The 13,524-nt window shown below is 58.1% G+C and overlaps 2 protein-coding genes across 2 annotated transcripts in view; one reads left to right on the forward strand and one right to left on the reverse strand.

Annotated features, from left to right (window-relative positions):
• LOC102447265 (uncharacterized) overlaps positions 1-13,524 on the forward strand; it is a 57,903-nt gene that overhangs the window by 13,051 nt on the left and 31,328 nt on the right. The gene's annotated exons all lie outside the window — the stretch shown is intronic.
• LOC112546115 (uncharacterized) lies at positions 623-12,287 on the reverse strand. Its single transcript, XM_075918086.1, has 3 exons — positions 12,206-12,287; positions 9,601-9,738; positions 623-4,354 (listed from the first exon to the last, which is right to left on the reverse strand). Exon 3 carries the CDS (start codon positions 4,336-4,338, stop codon positions 2,248-2,250), a length of 2,091 nt encoding a protein of 696 aa, XP_075774201.1. The 5' UTR covers positions 4,339-4,354; positions 9,601-9,738; positions 12,206-12,287; the 3' UTR covers positions 623-2,247.

Genomic DNA, 13,524 nt, shown 5'->3' on the forward strand with positions numbered 1-13,524 from the left:
GCTTCCGGGTGGTGGAGCTGTGGGGTTACGGCAGCTGACTCCTGCCCTGGCCCTGCACCGCTCCTGAAAGCAGCTGGCACGTACGGCAATGGCTCCATGTGCTGCCCTCATCTACTGAGCCCACAGCTTCTCCTGGCCACGGTTCCCCATTCTTGATCAGAGGGAGCTGCAGGAGCGGTGTCTGCAGGCCAGGACAGCACGTGGAGACCCCCTGATCTACCTCTCACGGAGGCCACAGGGACAGGCCAGCCACATCCAGGAGCAGCAATTCCCACGGGGATACTTCCTCCAGCCATGCCAGGTTCGGCATTTTAGAACTCACCGCGCCCCCCTCCCCGGCCCCCTTCTCCCTCCCACAACTTGTCCAGCAAGTAGGAGGCTCCCAGGGGGCAGGAATAGCACAAGAGTGGGTGGAAGGGCAGCTGAAGTACCAGCCCCTGATAGCTTCCTGGCCAAACCAGTCAGGATCACCTGCCAGCGGCTCCAAGATCTACTGATCGATCCTGAGCTGCTGGCTGGTGACTGCTGCTTTAACTGATGCTTGTCCCGTGCTCACCTAGAGGACAAACGGGCTTAACGTTTACTGGTTTACAAACCCTCACCCGCAATTTAAAATAGCAAGATACGGACGGAGTCTGGTTCTTATGGAAACCCTGCGATGGGGCAGTTAAAGGACTAGTTAAAGGACTCAAAACAACCAGCTTCTTGCTCCGACTCCTGTAACCCTCATTGTACGAGGAGTAAGGCAAGTCGGGGGGGGCAGGGCTCTGTTTCACAATAACAGCTGTGTAGACAGCACCCAACGTCGAAATAAGCTATTCTGGATTAAGCGACGCAACGTTGCGTGGCTTATTTTGTGTTTTGCCCTGTTGTGTAGGCATGCTCGAAGTAATTAAACAGTCATTGTAATCATGCTTCTGAGCAGTCACCTGGAAATAAATATAACCATTAGCACAGCAGAAAAACCGTATCAAGCCTGATCGGCAGTATAAGAAGGGAAACTGAGGCACGCTACCTATCCATTTTATAACTGATCAGTGGAGGCTCATCTAGGATTTCAGCGGGGAGCTCTCAGTTGAAATCATAATATTGTACCTCAGCTCTTCCCTGAAAGAACACCCCGCGAGCCAGTCCTTTAGAATCTGCAGTCTAAAGCTTTATTAACGAAACAGAGTAAAATTGTGAAAGGAATCAAATGACCCCCCCCCCAGTTACAACGGTCTTGGTGTCCGCTTGTAGCAGAGCTGCAATCAGCTGTTTGTGATTATGTCTCTGGAATCCATCGTCTGTTAGGCGGGGCCGTCAGTTCTTCCAGACTCTGCACTGAACTGCAGCCAGGTGATCCGCCGGGCTGAAGAGAGAGAGGCCCTGGGGCTTGTGCCATCTCACAGCCGTACCCACGTGGAGAGAATCCCGTTGCTCTTGCTGTGCAAAAGCAGGTCCCAGGACAGAGTCTGTCACACAAACAGGTCATCTGTCCACGCAGGACTCCACCCGTTTCCGGCACCGCCCCGGCTCGCGTGCTGGTCTGAACATTCGCGACCAAGCTCATCAGATGTGGATTGACAACCCTGAGCTGCGCTGGCAGGGAAGGGCTGCGATTCCCTTGGCTGTCAAACCTCTCCGAAGAGACGGGCCCCGTCTCCTAAGGGCGTGTCCCCGAAGCCAGCGTTGAAATGCAAGTGCAGAGCCAGTGCTCAGAGCTCCTCGTACAACACCGCTACGTGCGTGCGAGCAGTGTCAACAGAAACCAGGGAATCCGAAGCTTCTCATGGACATGACACTTGGCCTGCCTTGTATAGGGTTTGGTGCAAACATGTTACACTGGTTGCAACAAGGATTCGTACATTCATGTTACAGCCCAATAGTGTCGCCCCTCCCCGGATCACTCAGTAGATTCTTACAAGGGCCCACTACAGCCTGCGTGTTTCACCCTCCACGCGCAGCACCCCATGGCTGAGATGGGGGCAATGAGACAGCCCTAGCTTGCAGACGGGAAGCCACAGCACAGAGCAACATGGTGACTTGCCCAGGGGGAGAAAGAACAGCGTGTGGCAGAGTGAAGACTAGAACCCAGATCTGCTGTGTTCTCATGAAGCACCTTGACTGTGCGGCTGGCCTCTCCCGGGCTCAGGCCATGCAAAGCAAAGTTGTATATGGAGCGAAGCGAGGTGGGGTTGCAGTTACTTGATTACAAAGACTCTTCACAGCGAGAGCCAGTTACTAGGACCCCAGCAATGCGTCCATCTACGCAAACTGATCATCTTCCCCTGCGGTCAACTCCTTCATCCCCTGGCGCACCGCTCCCTCGATTGCCTTCTGCTCTGCCACACTCATTGGGGGCAGCACGGCCTTCAGCTCCCTGTCGATCGTCTCCACCCTGGCCTCCACGCTCCGATCAAACTCCTCCTTCTTCTCGATCACCAAGTCATGGATGGCTTGGCGGGCCTCTTCGCAACCTGTCTGTAACCTCTCCCGCTCAATGTTGAATTTCGGGTCAGATGGTTCCAGGGCGATCAGTCGCCCCAAGCTGCTTATGCGATCCATCAGGAATTTATTGGACACTTGGGTGTAGGTCTCAGAGATCATGTGCACCAGGTGGGCCACGTTGGAAGCGTTGAACGCCTGGCTGTAGATCATGTCTAGGACAAAGCAGTTAGAGGAATAATTTCCAATTTTCTGTACGTCCGAGACAGAGCTCACAAATTCCTTGATGTCCCGACTGAGGCAGGACTCAATCAGGCTGGAGATCATCTGGAAGAACCGCACCATCTTCTCCCACTGCTCCTTCACCCTCCCTAAGGCCTCCAGCCCTTTGATCAGCATCTCTTTGGCCGTCTTGAAATCAATTTCCTGAACCTTGCATTTCTCCATGGTGCACAAGAGCTCCTTCAGCTCGTCGTTCTGCTTCTTGAAGTTGTCAAAGCTCCTCTGATACTCCTCCTGGGTCTCCTTCATCATCGCCCGGCTCTGTTCCACCTTCAGATGTGCATTTTGCACGGCACCGGATGCTGCCGTGGAGGCTTGTTGGGATTTAGCCATGTTCGGCGGCTTGGCGGTGAAGGCCGGCGATCCCATTGACGATTTACTCTTTGTATCGAACTCCGAGGCACTTTGGTATAAGCGTTGGATCTTTTCAACAAGAGACTTTTCTTCTTCCTTATCTTTGTTTTTGGACAAGGCCAACTTTTCCAGCTGTTCACAAATACTAAGGCCAAATGTACAGATCTTCTGAGCTTGAGTTTTTGGCTTACACTCGTTTTCTCTGTCTATGCTGCTCTTCTGCTCTCGGAAAGCATCTTTCAGCCAGTTGGTGTTGACTGTCTGAGTTTGCTCATTGACGATTTTCTGCATGTCGAGGCCAGCGGGCTGAACGATTAGCTCTTTGAGGCTTGTTGCGTACGCCAGGAGCGTCCCTGACTTGGGAAAAATTCTGAGTTCTGGTATGATGCATCCATGCTCACTCTCCTCTAGGCTGGCCACTGTACCTCCTCCCATTGCCCCAGCTTGTGTATTGCCTAGTTTTCCTGTGTACACACTTGCAGCCCCATTGGCAACATTCAGGATTCCATTTGCAAGACTCTCCACAATGTTCATGCCCACTACATCCCACCCTGTGGGGATGGAATTCATGGCGTCCTTGAACTGGTCAAAGGTCTCATCGACGTGCTTCTTCATCTGCTTGTGATACTCTTCAGCCAGCTTCTGCGCCTCCCTGGTGGCTTCCTCCTTGATCCGAGCCTGCTGCAGGGCGATCTCGACTTCCTTCAGCTCATCCTCGTAACCCTTCTTGGCGTTCAAACAGGCCTCCATCAGCTCCTGGATCAGGTGGATGACGTCTGAATACTTGTCCTCCACTGCTTTGGCTAAGGCTTGGCAGTCGTCTGCCACGGCCTTCATGTTCTTTAGGTGCGTGGGCAGCATGGCGTTCACTGTCTCCATGTCCTGGAACAGAATTTTAACAATCGTCTTCGTCCGTCCCGGGACGCTCATGGAGAGCAGCCGGATCTTGTCCATGTTGACGTGCGCAGCGTTGAAGGCCTCCCAGCCTTGGTTGCTGACTTGACACAAGGAGGCCCTGAAGGATTCTGGGTACTTGATGTGCTTGAAGCCATCCTTAGGGGGGTTCTTATTGATGGAGAAGTCCTTCTGCGCCGCTGAAATGAACACGAGCTGCCCCAGGATGGCGATGGAGATGGGGGCCGGCATGAGGAACTCCTCCCAGTTGGCGTAGGACTTCATCCTCAGCGCCGTCTCCTCCCGCACACTCTGAGCTTTGCTGACATTCAGCTCAGCTTTAACCAGCGCTTGGGACGACTTCCTGTCTTCATCCGCCATTGGGCAGCCAGTAACGCTGAAAACATGATGAGTTGTGATTAAATTTGTCCATTAGGGCAGCACCCAATGCGAAGAGAGACTCCAACGTGCTGGGTGTAGGACAGAGACCTGAACCCATGTTCGCTTCCCTTAGAGACCTAGTGCACGAAGGCTACGGCTAGACTGTGGCTGTTTTGTGGAAGAGGAAATGCAAATGGAGAGCTCATTTGCATATCGCATGCTCTCATTTGCATATCCACTTCCAATCCTTTTTGTAGAAGAGGCTTTTTGCGATAAAAAGCCCTGTGTACATGGGGCAATTTGTCATCAAAACTCCCTTTTCTGCAAGAGCCTGTAAATCTCAGTTTGAGGCACAACGGGGCCTTGATCCCAGCTGGGGCAGGGACTGTCACTCACTGTGTCTGTGCAGCACCTGGCACAACAGGACCCTGATCTCAGCTGGGGCAGGGACTGTCTCTCGCTGTGTCTGTGCAGCTCCCGGCACAACGGGGCCCTGATCCCAGCTGGGGCAGGGACTGTCTCTCGCTGTGTCTGTGCAGCTCCCGGCACAACGGGGCCCTGATCCCAGCTGGGGCAGGGACTGTCTCTCGCTGTGTCTGTGCAGCGCCCGGCACAACGGGGCCCTGATCTCAGCTGGGGCAGGGACTGTCTCTCGCTGTGTCTGTGCAGCGCCCGGCACAACGGGGCCCTGATCTCAGCTGGGGCAGGGACTGTCTCTCGCTGTGTCTGTGCAGCGCCCGGCACAACGGGGCCCAAATGTTAAGTGTCATGCTTAGAAATAAGGCAAATGCACAAATACAGATGGGGGATGGAGGGGGGGGGGGTGGCTGGCCTGGCAGGAACAGTGCGTAGGAGGGTCTGGGAGTCATGGTGGATCACAACCTCAGTATGAGTCACCGGCAGGATGGTGTTACATAAAAAGCACACACTAGCGTAGGCCGCATTAACAGAAGCAGAGCATCAACTCACAGGAGGTGATCGGATGGTGCTAGTCTGTGCTGGGTAGGCCTCAGCTAGGGCCCTGTAGCCTGTTTTGGTCTCCAGTGCCTAGAAAGTCTGTAGCCAACCAAGAAAGGCTGCAGGGGCGAGTGACAGAGCTGGGATGGATTGGAAGCTGTGTGAGCAAAGGCCAAAGGGACTGGGTACGTTTTGTTCAGAAAAGAGGAAATTAAGAGGGACCATGATAATAGTCTGTAAATATGTGGAGGGCGGCTATTAAAAAAAAGGGGGGGAGAAAAGTTGTTCTCTCTTGCTGCACAGGTTCAGCTACAGCACCACCGATGTCAATTACATCTTAAAGCAGCAAGGCAGGGGCAGGGAGCAGGAGCAAAGGGCTGAAGGGGAACCCTAGGCTAATTAAGCCGTGGGGTCCCTGTGGGTAGGGGACGGCTATGCTAGGCGAATTGAAGCATCGGTAGCCAATTAAGTCTTTGCTTAGGAACCTAATAAACGCCCCCACCCAGCTTCAGGAAGACAAGGTGGAGTGAGGAAGAATGGAGGAACTTGGTCTCGCATGCACTTCTTATCAGTAAACGAGGCAAATACAACTTAGATGGGGCTACTAGAAGGTGGGTGCAGAACTGGCTGGAGAACCATTCTCACAGAGTCGTTACTAACACTTCACAAACCTGCTGGGAGGGCAGAACAAAGGAGGTTTTCGTTTTTGAAGCCGAAAATGCCGACCTGGGGTGCGGAGCCCGAAATTGACATCCGGAGCCCAAAATCACAGGGGTCTCTTTTGGAACCTGTTCAATATCTTCATCAATCATTGAGATATTGGCATAGCCAGGGTGCTTATTAAGTTTGCAGATGATACCAAGCTGGGAGGGGTTGCACCTGCTTTGGAGGATGGGGTCCTAATTCAAACTCTCGTAAATCGGATGAAGTTCAATATGGACGAATGCAAAGTGCTCCACTTAGAATCATAGAACACTAGGACTGGAAGGGACCTCGAGAGTCATCGAGTCCAGTCCCCTGCCCTCATGGCAGGACCAATCTCCATCTACACCATCCCTGATAGACATTTCTCTAACCTGCTCTTCAATATCTCCAGAGATGGGGATTCCACAACCTCCCTGGGCAACTTATTCCAGCGTTTAGCCACCCTGACAGTTAGGAACTTTTTTCTAATTTCCAACCTAAACCTCCCTTGCTGCAGTTTAAGCCCATTGCTTCTTGTTCTATCCTCAGAGGCCAGGAAGAACAAGGTTTCTCCCTCCTCCTTGTGACACCCTTTTAGATACCTGAAAACTGCTCTCATGTCCCCCCTCAATATTCTCCTTTCCAAACTAAACCAGCCCAATTCTTTCAGTCTTCCCTTATAGCTCATGTTCTCTAGACCTTTCATCATTCTTGTTGCTCTTCTCTGGACCTTCTCCAATTTCTCCACATCTTTCTTGAAATGCGGTGCCCAGAACTGGACACAATCCTCCAACTGAGGCCTAACCAGCGCAGAGTGGAGCGGAAGAACGACTTCTCGTGTCTTGCTCACAACACACCTTAGGAAGGAACAATCCATTTCACACACAGAGAATGGGAAGCGACTGTCTAGGAAGGAGTATGGCAGAAAGGGATCAAGGGGTCAGAGTGGACCACGAGCTAAACAGGAGCCAACAGTGTGACGCTGTCGCAGAAAAAGCAAACATGATTCTGGGCTGCATGAACAGGAGTGCTGGGAGCAAGACACGAGAAGTCATTCCTCCGCTCTGCTCTGTGCTGATCAGGCCTCAGCTGGAGGATTGTGTCCAGCTCTGGGCCCCACATTTCAAGAAGGATGTGGAGAAATTGGAGAAGGTCCAGAAGAGCAACAAGAATGATGAAAGGTCTAGAGGAAGGAAGGCTGAAGGAACTGGGCTTGTTTAGTTTAGAAAAGAGAAGACTGAGGGGGGACATGAGAGCGGTTTTTAGGTATCTAAAAGGGTGTTGCAAGGAGGAGGGAGAAAACTTGTTCATCTTGGCCTGTGAGGATAGAACAAGAAGCAATGGGCTTAAACTGCAGCCAGGGAGGTTTAGGTTGGACATTAGGAAAAACTTCCCACCCGTCAGGGTGGTGAAACACTGGAATAAGTTGCTTAGGGAGGTTGTAGAATCTCCATCTCTGGGGATATTTAAGAGCCGGTTAGACGGGGACGCTCTAGACAGTGCTTGGTGCTGCCCTGAGGGCAGGGGACTGGACTCAATGACCTCTCGCGGTCCCTTCCACTCCTTGTGTTCTATGAGTCTATGAACCGGAGCAATTGTTGAGATTTGAAAGGCTGGGGAATTGGGGGAAGAGAGACCCTGTGCCCCAGCAGAAAGGACTGAGGGCAACCCTGCCCAAGGTGGAAGAGCATAAGAAACCTTCAGGGGTAGAGAGCAGCTGGGTCTCAAGAGCAGGGCAAAGGGATTTCCTAGACCCTCCCTGCCAAGGAAGGTGGGGGACCCAAGATATCAACCCTGGTCATCTTGTCACACTCGGGAAACTTCCACAGTGTAAGGACAGCGGGACCATGGTGCAGGCTGCTGAGGGAGGTCATGGACACTCCGTCCCTGGGGGCCTTTTGCTCCGGGGAATCCTGCGTCTCCGAGCTGTGCGGGGTTTGTGCAGAATGACTGTTCTGTGCAGAATGTCACTGTTCTCCGCAGCACTGGCCCTGTGGAGCTGCCGGCTGCCACTAGGGGTCGCAGGACCTGGCAGACCCCTGCACGGCTCCCCAGTTTGCAGCAGATGCTGCCAGTGGATGTGAGGGGGAACTGGAGGGTCCCAGCACCCCCTGAAGGAAGGACGCTGCGTGTCCTACAGTGAGTAGAGCCAGCTAACACAGCCCAGCACTGAAATCCCACAGGAAACCCCACCCAGCCCATCTGCCCAGCTTCAGGCTGTGTCTGCCTATTGGCCTCTGGGAAGAAAGGCCGCAGGTGCCCAAGTTGGGGGCCCTGTGCAGCCCCCTGGATGGTCCCCCTCCAAATCCCGCTCACTCTCCCCCTTGCAGGGCCCTCTCTTTGGGAACCTCTGAAAGGCAGCCCCAGAGTCGAGGGGAATCGACTAACAGGCCGGAGGGGCAGCGCTCTGCCCCCAGCTGTGCCTGGCTGGTGTGCGTGACCCCCAGACTGAGGTGCCCAACTAAACCAAAACATAGCAAAGAAACAGGCATTACGTTAACTCAGCTCCAGGTGGGCCTGTAGAGCTGCCTGGATGAGGGACTAATAAAATAGTCGATTAACTGATAAGCGAAAACAAAGACAAAGCTTACTGGTTAATGCTACAGACTCCACACCTCCCTTCCCCCTCCCCCAGCCCGTTGCCAATAAGGGTACTTCTAAACCACACCCCTCTGTCAGCTGAGGGAGGTAAATTAGATGTTTTGAAAGTGCAAATGAAGCAGGGATTTAAATAATCATTTGCATAATCCTGTCATGGCACTGTTTTGAACAAGCGCCATGTCGAAAGTGAATCCCCGGGTTAGACAGGTTTTTCCGACAACGGGGAACTTTTTCAAAAGATCTTATACTCTCCAAAACAAAAACGATCGTGTAGTCCTTGTTTTTGGAGATCTTTCGTAAAAGCTCCCAATGTCTAACAGGGGTGGGGGCTCCTCAGGAGTACAGTCTGAACGCACTGGCTGCCGGCTCTGCCCCCGGGGACTATGGACTAGTCAAGAAAGCGATAAGAATTCGGGAGGTTACTCGGCGATTGAGTTAACGATATTTCCCATCCCTCGCCTGCATGGTCCCCCCAGACTTGCTGACCGGAGAGTTGCAGTAAATGGCTCTCGGGCAGGGCGTGCGGAGAGCCGGTTCCTCCGACAGCAGAACACGCCGAATCAGTTTCCCCAGGGAATTCTCCAGGACGCCAACGCGGGGACACATTTGCTCAGTGAATGGGGCAGGGCCAGCGGGATACGGTGGCTGGGAGGAAACGGGGCCCGCTCAGCTTGGAAACAAGGCGTCGGTTCGGAACAGCGAGGGAATTAACCCTGGGGCCAGTTTCCCCGGGGGCCGGGGGAGCCTCCATCATGCACAGTTGGGAGGGTTCTGCTCTGGGAATTACCGGGCGCTCTGCGGGAGCTCACACAAGACACCCCACGGCTCCCGTCTGGCTTGGGGACCTCAGGGGCCGTCTGGAGTGGAGTGGGCGCGGAGTGGGCTGGGCGCGGAGAGAGCCGACCCCTCACACCCTGTCGGCCCCCACCCGCCTGATTCACCAGGGGGGATTTCCCGGCCAGGGAAATCTGTTTCACAACAGATCCAACCAGCTGCCACCGGGACAGCACAGAGCCTCACCATAAGCGGTCGGGGTGCGGGTGCTCGCTCAGTCCTGCTGCGGAAGCTGGAAAGCCGCTGCCTGGCGCCGATTGCAGACACAGTGGGGGCTCCACGCGGCTCCCTGGGGGTCCAAGCTGCACCGAGGGATCTGTGGGGCTGGGGTGAGATGTTACCCTGTGAGGAGCCCCCTTGGCTTCCCTTCCCCCCCGCCCATTGCACTAGCAGGAGGTGGGGGAAAGGCAGGAGGGGAGGGGTTCCAGGCGGGTACATAGGGTGACATGCCTGGGACCCCTCCCCTCTGCCCTTCCCCCAGCCTCCTGCCATGTCACCCTGTGTACCCCCTGGACCCCTCCCCCTGCCCTTCCCCCAGCCTCCTGCCATGTCACCCTGTGTACCCCCTGGGACCCCTCCCCTCCTGCCCTTCCCCCAGCCTCCTGCCATGTCACCCTGTGTACCCCCTGGGACCCCTCCCCCTGCCCTTCCCCCAGCCTCCTGCCATGTCACCCTATGTACCCCCTGGGACCCCTCCCCTCCTGCCCTTCCCCCAGCCTCCTGCCATGTCACCCTGTGTACCCCCTGGGACCCCTCCCCCTGCCCTTCCCCCAGCCTCCTGCCATGTCACCCTATGTACCCCCTGGAACCCTCCCCTCTGCCCTTCCCCCAGCCTCCTGCCATGTCACCCTGTGTACCCCCTGGAACCCTCCCCTCTGCCCTTCCCCCAGCCTCCTGCCATGTCACCCTATGTACCCCTGGGACCCCTCCCCTCCTGCCCTTCCCCCAGCCTCCTGCCATGTCACCCTGTGTACCCCCTGGGACCCCTCCCCTCCTGCCCTTCCCCCAGCCTCCTGCCATGTCACCCTGTGTACCCCCTGGAACCCTCCCCTCTGCCCTTCCCCCAGCCTCCTGCCATGTCACCCTATGTACCCCTGGGACCCCTCCCCTCCTGCCCTTCCCCCAGCCTCCTGCCATGTCACCCTGTGTACCCCCTGGGACCCCTCCCCCTGCCCTTCCCCCAGCCTCCTGCCATGTCACCCTATGTACCCCCTGGGACCCCTCCCCTCTGCCCTTCCCCCAGCCTCCTGCCATGTCACCCTGTGTACCCCCTGGGACCCCTCCCCCTGCCCTTCCCCCAGCCTCCTGCCATGTCACCCTATGTACCCCCTGGAACCCTCCCCTCTGCCCTTCCCCCAGCCTCCTGCCATGTCATCCTATGTACCCCCTGGACCCCTCCCCTCTGCCCTTCCCCCAGCCTCCTGCCATGTCACCCTGTGTACCCCCTGGGACCCTCCCCTCTGCCCTTCCCCCAGCCTCCTGCCATGTCACCCTGTGTACCCCCTGGGACCCCTCCCCTCTGCCCTTCCCCCAGCCTCCTGCCATGTCACCCTGTGTACCCCCTGGACCCCTCCCCCTGCCCTTCCCCCAGCCTCCTGCCATGTCACCCTGTGTACCCCCTGGGACCCTCCTCTCTGCCCTCCCCCAGCCTCCTGCCATGTCACCCTGTGTACCCCCTGGGACCCTCCCCTCTGCCCTTCCCCCAGCCTCCTCCCATGTCACCCTATGTACCCCCTGGGACCGTCCCCTCTGCCCTTCCCCTAGCCTCCTGCCATGTCACCCTGTGTACCCCCTGGGACCCCTCGCCTCTGCCCTTCCCCCAGCCTCCTGCCATGTCACCCTGTGTACCCCCTGGGACCCCTCCCCTCTGCCCTTCCCCCAGCCTCCTGCCATGTCACCCTATGTACCCCCTGGGACCCTCCCCTCTGCCCTTCCCCCAGCCTCCTGCCATGTCACCCTATGTACCCCCTGGGACCCCTCCCCTCCGCCCTTCCCCCAGCCTCCTGCCATGTCACCCTATGTACCCCCTGGGACCCCTCCCCTCTGCCCTTCCCCCAGCCTCCTGCCATGTCACCCTGTGTACCCCCTGGGACCCTCCTCTCTGCCCTTCCCCCAGCCTCTGGCCATGTCACCCCTGGGCCGGAGCGGGAGCTAGAGGGGTGCCCGGGCTCTCGGCAAACTCCTCCTGGAGGCGTCGGCGAGGCCCGGAGAGAGGGGCGGTAGCGGGGCCGGGTCCCCTCGCTGATCTGTGCTGGGATCCTCTGGGGCGCGGAGTCGCCAGCACAGGGGCCCTTCTGGCTCGGAGAGCCGCAGACACAGAGTCCGGCCGGCCGGGGCCGTTTCCCGCTGGGGGGCAGCTCGCTGTGCCCCGCCGGGCTCGGATCCTCCCCCAGCCCCAGCCGAGCCGCCCCCAGGGCATTTCCTGGGCGTCCCCAGGCGTGGGAGCCGCCCAGGGCCGGTGCCGGGGCAGGGAAGGTGCCCAGGGTGCGCTCCCGAGTCCCGTGTGGACGCAGCTGGCCGGGGGAATCCGACGCGGGGAACGGAACGGAACGGAACGGGGCGGGTCTCCGCTCACGGACGCTGCCAGCCCCGGCCGGCCCTGCTGCTCTGGAGTCTCCGAGTCCCGCAAGCGAGCGGTGCGGGGATTGCGGCGGGGGGGGCTGCGCACAGAGCCGGCTACTCACACCCGGAGCCGCCTGACTTGCCGGGGATGGGAGGGGGGGGGGGCGAGATCTCCCAGGCCTGATTCTCCCTGCAAAGTGCCCCGCACCTGCCGGGGGAGACGCCTCACCACGAACCGCCCGCTCGCTCGCTCGCTGCGCCCGTCCGCGACGCGCTGCCTCCTCCGGGCTCCGGGGCACCGCGCTCTGAGCGGGGACGGGCGGGCGGCTGCCTTTAAGGGCCTGGGGGCAGCGCGGCGGGCGGACGGGGCTGGCTCCCTCCGCTTTCAGTTTCGCTGCCCCCCACCCCGGTGGGGCCGGAGCCACCCGCAGACCAATGACGCCAGAGCAGCGCCCAGGGAGCTGCGCCTGCGGGGCCGGGGGGGCCCTTGTGCAATTCGCCGTGGCTGGGGCCCGGGGGCTCGTGTTGCCCCCAGCGCCCACCGCTCGCGTGCCCCGTATGGACAGCGCCCGGCGTCACGTCGGATTCCCCTGCCCAGCTGCGTCTACACCCTGCGCGGGGGCGGGTGGAGCGGCCTCTGCGCGGGGGCGGGTGGAGCGCGGAGCGCACCTTCCCCGCCCCAGGGCTAGTTCTGGGCCCGATAAATGCCCCCCAAAGATGGTGCCAGCCCCAGAGGGGCAGAGCGCGCTGCCCCCCCCCCCCCCCCCCCCAGTGGGAATGGCCCCAGCTGGCCGGACTCTGTCTGTGGCTCTCGGAGCCAGAAGGGCCCTTGTGCTGGCAACCCCGCCCCCCAGCTAACCCCAGACGATCCCAGCTCAGATCAGTGAGGGGACCCTGCTGGGCACCAGCCCCTCTACCGCCCCTCCCTCCGGGCCACCCTGACACCTCATTTCCAGGCGCAGTTTATCCAGCGCCTGCTGCTGGCCCAGGAGCTGGTGTGAGCCCACAAGGGGAGCCGGGAAGTGTCCGGTCACTGAATCGGTGAGTAACCTCATGAATTCTCATCGGTTACTTGACTAGCCCATAGTCCCTGGGGGCGGGGCCGGCAGCCAGTGCGTCCAGCCCCACGCTCGGCTAGCCCCCTGCCACTCCAGCGCAGGTGCCAGGTGGGAGCTGTACCAAGAGAGAAGCCAGTTTAAAAACCAGCTCCCCTCAGGGACCAGCTGCCTCTTGCCCCATGCTGCTGCCCTGAAACAGGGCCCCTATCCAGCACTTAAACTCCCAGGCCCGGTGCGAGCCAGAACTGAGCCAGGCTGCCTGCCCACCCAGCTCCTAATACACTTTAAATGCAGAACCTCAGCGGGGGTAAGTCCCAGCCCCGGGGCAATCCAGGACTGGGCTGGGCTGGGCTGGGTTGCTCGCCAGTCTGCTAAAAAATGGACTGGAAAAGGGCGGGGGGCGTGAACGCGTGTAGTCTAAAGCATTAACCAATCAGCTTTGGCTTATCGGGATCAAAGCTCATTCCATAAAGACTGGCATGAGATGAAA

This window comes from Pelodiscus sinensis, unplaced genomic scaffold, assembly GCF_049634645.1.
Source record: "Pelodiscus sinensis isolate JC-2024 unplaced genomic scaffold, ASM4963464v1 ctg68, whole genome shotgun sequence".
Taxonomy (NCBI): Eukaryota; Metazoa; Chordata; order Testudines; family Trionychidae; genus Pelodiscus; species Pelodiscus sinensis.

Excerpts from the sequence above, each read along its gene's own strand:
- LOC112546115 (XM_075918086.1), bottom strand. The coding sequence starts at position 4,338 with ATGGCGGATGAAGACAGGAAGTCGTCCCAAGCGCTGGTTAAAGCTGAG.